Source organism: Argentina silus (assembly GCF_951799395.1).
Source record: "Argentina silus genome assembly, chromosome: 10".
Taxonomy (NCBI): domain Eukaryota; kingdom Metazoa; phylum Chordata; class Actinopteri; order Argentiniformes; family Argentinidae; genus Argentina; species Argentina silus.
This window is the reverse complement of record NC_139664.1, coordinates 736,125-742,990: the sequence shown is the minus strand read 5'-3', so window position 1 is coordinate 742,990 and position 6,866 is coordinate 736,125. Positions and strand designations below refer to the sequence as shown.

Below are 6,866 nucleotides of genomic sequence, written 5' to 3'. Positions count from 1 at the left end.
CCTGGCCTTTTCCTCGCTGAACGATGGGCCCTTACCTGAGAAAAGTCTGTCTTTTTAAAGAGAGAAAGTCATTTTCCTTCAGTATTCATCTTCAGCTCTACAATGAAGCATTCATTATACTCTATTATGTCACTATATCTGGCTACTGTTTATAAATGTTCTTTGATTCATGTTTCTATTTGGGAATGCTTTATTGTTTGCTTTTTGTTGCTGTTTTAGTATTGCAATTGTTACGAACCATGGATTCATTTGGCAGCTTTGTATTGAATGTAGACCCTCACTCCAAATGACATGGACATGGTGATCCTCACCTGCTCTGACCTGCTCTCAACCTCAACATGGACATGGTGATCCTCACCTGCTCTGACCTGCTCTCAACCTCAACATGGACATGGTGATGATCCTCACCTGCTCTGACCTGCTCTCAACCTCAACATGGACATGGTGATGATCCTCACAGCTCGCACGTTCTATCAGCAATCCTCTGGGATCTCTCCGGAGAATGAAACGTGCTGAAACAATTTCCGTAAATAAATAAATCTTTATTTTCAAACGTGTCATTCTTCAGTACATTTGTACACGTGGATCCAGCTAGCTAGACCAGAACAGAAGTCATATGTTGGCTACGAGGTCATAAACTAAATACATTCAATATGCATAATGGCAGAAGCCTGAGTCAAAGTCTACATATTAATTACAGTACTTTCAATAACAACCCAGAACGTCTTGTGAGAGTTGATCATGTTGTCTAACCCCTTCAGCCATAGTGATGTTCAGTTCCCTTGGCATTAATAATCATATTCAGTGTGTAAACTCAGATGTGTAGACTCTATGAGAGTGAAGCTGAGGTAAAACTACAGTTACATTCAGAGCCACAGCCATTTAAGTCTCACATTAATGAATATACTAAGAAATAACAAATATACTGTATAAACAAAGAATGAGACGGATACAGGATATAAATAGATAGATAGATAGATAGAGAGACAGAGACACAGAGACACAGAGACAGAGAGAGACAGAGAGAGACAGAGAGACAGAGAGAGACAGAGAGAGAGAGAGTTTAGTGTATCATAACCAGCTAGTGTTTCATCCTAACAGCAGGTGGCTCTACAGCGGAGCGTGCTCTTCTTCTTGGCCCCCGTCACACCCCATCCTCCTCCGACACGCGTTCCTCCTGGATGTTCTCGATGATGAAGCCCCCCCCGTGTGACCCCCTCTTCCTGTCCCTCTCCCCCTCCTCCCTCTCCTCCCCCTCCCCATCCCCCCAGTCGCCACAGGTCAGGTAGGGGTCGTGGAGGTCACAGTCCCCGGCCAGGGTGAGCAGCTGCTGGGCCTGGCAGGCGCTGCCCTGGGGCAGAGGGACCTTGTAGGTGGAGTGAAACCGACGCAGATCCACCCTGAAGGCGCCCTTCTCCAGGGTCATGCACGGCTCGAAGCGGGCGCCCCACTCGATCTCAGTCTCGATGTAGGAGGTCTTGGCCTGGCACATCATGCCTAGGAGAGCAGAGAGACACAGTACACACACGGGCGTTACAGCATGCAGGGATTGCACTCACACACTCACTGACATCATAACACATACACACACACACATAATTACCCATTGCAGACTCATCTTTCACTGTAATTAACTGTACTGTCAACCTGTCATTGCCATTGTATATAGCCATTCCATTGTGTACATTGCTTCACCGCTGTTTATACTGCAGCTTCTATTCTATTTATTTTTTATTATTTCTATTTTATTTTTAAACTTATTGTTGCACTACTCTGTGGCACTGTCACTTTTGCATTTCACTGTATACTTGTAAGCACGTGACAAATAAAGGATCTTGAATCTTGAATCACTAGGTGTCGCTGTTTAGCCTGTGTCTGCCTGAGCCCTGGTAAGACTGAGCCCAGTGTAAACTCAATTTATTTGATTATAAATCATTCTATTATTATTCGGGAGGATGTAGTTGTTTTAGTCACTATGCAGACAGCGTGTGGCTGTGGTTTTTTTAAAGGTTACAGCAATCTCTTCCAATCTCAATCTCAAGAGTTCATTGCAACACTTGTTTAGTAGTGTTGATTCATGGATCATCAGAAGTCTGTGGTTGTTCTGTTGTAGCAGATCCCATTCTGTCTTCCTGCCGAATGTGATTCAACATCCTGAGCTTTACTGGAAACCCAACATCTCTTCTGGTGATGTTAGTGATTCAACAACTCATTCATTAACTCATTATTGTATTCATTCATTAACTCATTATTGTATTCATTCATTAACTCATTATTGTATTCATTCATTAACTCATTCTTGTATTCATTCGTTCACTCATTCATTCATTCGTTCTTTCATTCACTCACTGTAGCCTGTACGATGCCCTCCGAGATGGCGATGATCTCAAACTGCTGTTGTGTCCCGACAATCTAATAAATATGCATGCATTCATGTATTCATGTATTCATCCATTCATACACTTATCCACCCATTCTTCCGCCCATCTGTAGCCTCTATAATGCCCTCCGACAATCAAATAAATATGCATTCATTCATGTATTCATCCATTCATGTATTCATCCATTCATGTATTCATCCATTCATGTATTCATCCATTCATGTATTCATCCATCCACCCATCCTTCCACCCGCCCACCTGTAGCCTCTACGATGCCCTCCAGGATGACGATGATCTCAAACTGCTGTCTGCGTAGCTGCTCGGGGCCCAGGTCCCAGAAGGGGCTGCCAGGGTCGATGGTGTGCTGGATGACCAGGGGCTCCACCAGGAAGAGGCGGTCCGAGCCGCTCTCGTACCCCAGGTCGATCTCTGATTGCTCCAGAGGAAGGAACTCCCCCTCCGACGTCTGGCGAGACTTGATCAGCTTGGCACGCACCTAGAACGGAGGACAAGATACTGAACAGAGGACAAAGATACTGAACAGAGGACAAAGATACTGAACAGAGGACAAAGATACTGAACAGAGGACAAGATACTGAACAGAGGACAAGATACTGAACAGAGGACAAGATACTGAACAGAGGACAAGATACTGAACAGAGGACAAGATACTGAACAGAGGACAAAGATACTGAACAGAGGACAAGATACTGAACAGAGGACAAGATACTGAACAGAGGACAAGATACTGAGTATTTAGTTTATGATATGTTGCCGTCATACTTATCAAACAAACCAATTATTTAATACATAAAGCGACATTTATTAAAATTAGGCCCCTTTTTCTTGTTTTCTATCAATAACTGCGTATCTATCTTGACGCTCTGATGTTGATAAAAAGAAGAATGTGCCAGGAGGCTGTGTGGTAGCCGGGAGGCTGTGTGCCAGGAGGCTGTGTGCCAGGAGGCTGTGTGGTAGCCGGGAGGCTGTGTGCCAGGAGGCTGTGTGGTAGTCAGGAGGCTGTGTGGTAGCCGGGAGGCTGTGTGGTAGCTGGGAGGCTGTGTGGAGGGAGGCTGTGTGGTAGCCAGGAGGCTGTGTGGAGGGAGGCTGTGTGGAGGGAGGCTGTGTGGTAGCCAGGAGGCTGTGTGGTAGCCGGGAGGCTGTGTGGTAGCCGGGAGGCTGTGTGCCAGGAGGCTGTGTGGTAGCCAGGAGGCTGTGTGGAGGGAGGCTGTGTGGTAGTCGGGAGGCTGTGTGGTAGCCGGGAGGCTGTGTGGAGGGAGGCTGTGTGGTAGTCAGGAGGCTGTGTGGAGGGAGGCTGTGTGGTAGTCAGGAGGCTGTGTGGTAGCCGGGAGGCTGTGTGCCAGGAGGCTGTGTGGAGGGAGGCTGTGTGGAGGGAGGCTGTGTGGAGGGAGGCTGTGTGCCGGGAGGCTGTGTGGTAGTCGGGAGGCTGTGTGGTAGTCAGGAGGCTGTGTGGTAGCCGGGAGGCTGTGTGGTAGCCGGGAGGCTGTGTGGAGGGAGGCTGTGTGGAGGGAGGCTGTGTGCCGGGAGGCTGTGTGGTAGTCGGGAGGCTGTGTGGTAGTCGGGAGGCTGTGTGGTAGCCGGGAGGCTGTGTGGTAGCCGGGAGGCTGTGTGGTAGCCGGGAGGCTGTGTGCCAGGAGGCTGTGTGGAGCGGTCGTTTCAAAAACAATAAAAAGCTAAACACGCACCTTGGCATCGACCATGTGACTCTCCCTGAGGTCGCCCAATCGGAACATCAGACACAGCTGGTCGTCGTGGTTGGAGATGACGCAGGTTCGGCTGAAGAGGAGCGTCTCGGGGCGCTTCTTCGGACGGGAGATCTTCACCAACATGCAGCCCACCATGAGGGCGTCCATCATGGATCCCACAATGCACTGCATCATGACCAGCAGCACGCCCTCGCGACAGGCGGGGTTCACGGTGCGCGTGCCGTAGCCAATCGTGCGCTGCGTCTCCACAGAGAACAGCAGCGCCGACACAAAGTCGTCGATGCCTTGGTAACAGAGCTCCGCCCCCAGCGGGAGGTCCTCGCTGCTGTTGGGCAGGCTCTCCATGTCGCCGCGGAGATCACCCCGGAGGTCGCCGCGGAGGTTGCCGCGCAGGGACACGTTCAGGAAGTAGAGGCCCGCGAACAGGAACCACGTGACTATGTAGCAGATCATGAAGACGAAGAGGAACCAGCGGTACTGGAGGTCCACGAAGGACGTGAAGAAGTCGGACAGGAAGCGGCCGCGCTCTGCGATGTGACACAGGTTGACGCGGCACTTCCCGTCCTTGGTGACGTAGCGAAGCTGCTCCCGGGCCTCGGGCGCCAGCGTGGGCGTCTGGGCGCAATCGCCCTCAAGCAGCTTGGACCGGGCCTTCACCAGGCGTTCCATGGTCATGATGGGGCTGGACGCCCCGCTGTGGGAAGGGCTCCGGGGGTACGTTCTGCCAGAGGCGTCAGGCGCCATGTTGGGCACGCTGAGGGCATGGCGGGGGTGGCCGTTGGCGTCCTTCAGGGAGCAGCGCTGCAGCAGGGCGAGGTCGGCCTCGGTGGGGGGGTGGAGGGAGGGGCGCTGCCCCCCCCGCGGGTGCGCTGGCCACGCCCCCTTGTGCGGTGTGTAGGGGATGTCCGTGGTGCTCTTGTGGCGTCGGATGAGGGGGAGGGTGGGCTGGGAGGAGGAGGAGGAGTCGGTGGGCAGGAAGGGGATGGTGGATCGGGCCTCTGTGTCTGTCTGGAAGAGAGAGAGAGAGAGATAGAGGGGGAGAGGGGAGAAGAGGGGAGAGAGAGAGAGAGAGGGGAGAGAGGGGGAGAGGGGAGAGAGGGGAGAGAGAGAGAGAGAGGGAGAGAAAGAGAGAGAGAGAGGGAGAGAAAGAGAGAGAGAGAGGGAGAGAAAGAGAGAGAGAGAGGAAGAGGGGAGAGAGAGGAAGAGGGGAGAAAGGGGAGAGAGAGAGAGAGAGAGAGAGATGAGAGAGAGAGGGGGGGAGAGAGAGAGAGAAGGGAGAGAGATGGGAGAGAGAGGGGGGGAGAGAGAGAGAGAAGGGAGAGAGGGAGAGCGGAGTGAGCAGACAGGAATTCAACAGCAGGAACAGCTGGACCAAACAACTGTTCTAATGAGTAAATGGATGTACATTTACTGTTGATCCAAACCCTGGTCCCCTGGTACACCCACCCACAGCAATTTAGACAAATAGAAAACATATGTTCACTCCTCCATGCAATACCCAAGACATGGGATTTTTGTTGTTGTTGTTGTTTTATTTTCAACTCTTCCAACACTGAACATACAATACCAGTCAAAAGTCTGGACACAAACTTGCCAAGAGTGTGCAAAGCTGTCATCAAAGCAAAAGGTGGCTACTTTGAAGAATCTAAAATATAAAACATATTCTGGTTTGTTTAACACTTTTCTGTTTACTACATAATTCCACATGTGTTCCTTCATAGTTTTGATGTCTTCAATCATCTACAATGTAGAAAATAATAAAAAATAAAGAAAAACCGAGAGAAGGTGTGTCCAAACCTTTGACTGGTACTGTACAGCAAATACCAATCATGAATCATGTTTTTTCAGGAACATTCAGGAACGATTTCTCTCCTAAACGAAACGCCAATCCTTCCTGTCAATCTCTCTACTATCTCTATCCTTCCTGTCAATCTCTCTACTATCTCTATCCCAATAAAGCAGAAATGCCCTAAAACATCACTATGACTATTTTAGGGCATTTCTGCTTTATTGGGATAGAGATAGTAGAGATTGACAGGAAGGATGGGTGAGAGAGAGAGAGGAGGGATGACATGCAGGATATGTCGATGGCCGGATCCGGACCAGGACTACGCCACTGAGAGCCCCAGCATTTCGTTTAGGAGAGAAATCGTTACCCCCTGAATGTTCCTGAACAAACAAACTGATGCAGCGCCTCACGGTAACGACGTAGCTCTGGTAGCGGGAGTCCTCCTCCTGCACCACCATCAGGGTCTGGGGTCGGCCGGTGATGGAGGGGCGGCATGGGGCTCCGTCCTGGGGGGCCGCGGTGGATCCTGTGGTCCCGGTGGGTCCCCTGACCTCAGCTGTGGGGGGTCTCTTCGCCCCGAGGAACATGGCTGGCCGAGGGAGGGGGGAGGAGGGAGGAGGGGGGAGGGGGGGGGTCAGTGGAAGGGGTTCAGGACACCGAAGACGTGGGGATCCCAGTCATTCACCACCTGAGGACAAAATATAGACACACACACACACACACATAGTCATCACACATATACATGTACACACATTCACACACACACACACACACAGACACACATAGTCATCACACATATACATGTACACACATTCACACACAGGACGCACACACACATAGTCATCACACATATACATGTACACACATTCACACACAGGACGCACACACACATAGTCATGTACACACATTCACACACAGGACGCACACACAGACAGACAGACAGACAGGCAGACAGACAAACAGACAGGC

The 6,866-nt window shown here is 50.7% G+C and overlaps 1 protein-coding gene across 1 annotated transcript; it reads right to left on the bottom strand.

Annotated features, from left to right (window-relative positions):
• Positions 1–1,144: 1,144 nt before the first annotated feature.
• kcnj20 (potassium inwardly rectifying channel subfamily J member 20) lies at positions 1,145–6,484 on the bottom strand (the record flags this gene model as incomplete). Its single annotated transcript, XM_083678532.1, has 4 exons — positions 1,145–1,497; positions 2,640–2,877; positions 4,088–5,116; positions 6,308–6,484. The coding sequence occupies 4 exons, from the start codon at positions 6,482–6,484 to the stop codon at positions 1,145–1,147; spliced, it is 1,797 nt and encodes a 598-aa protein (XP_083534658.1).
• Positions 6,485–6,866: the final 382 nt, after the last annotated feature.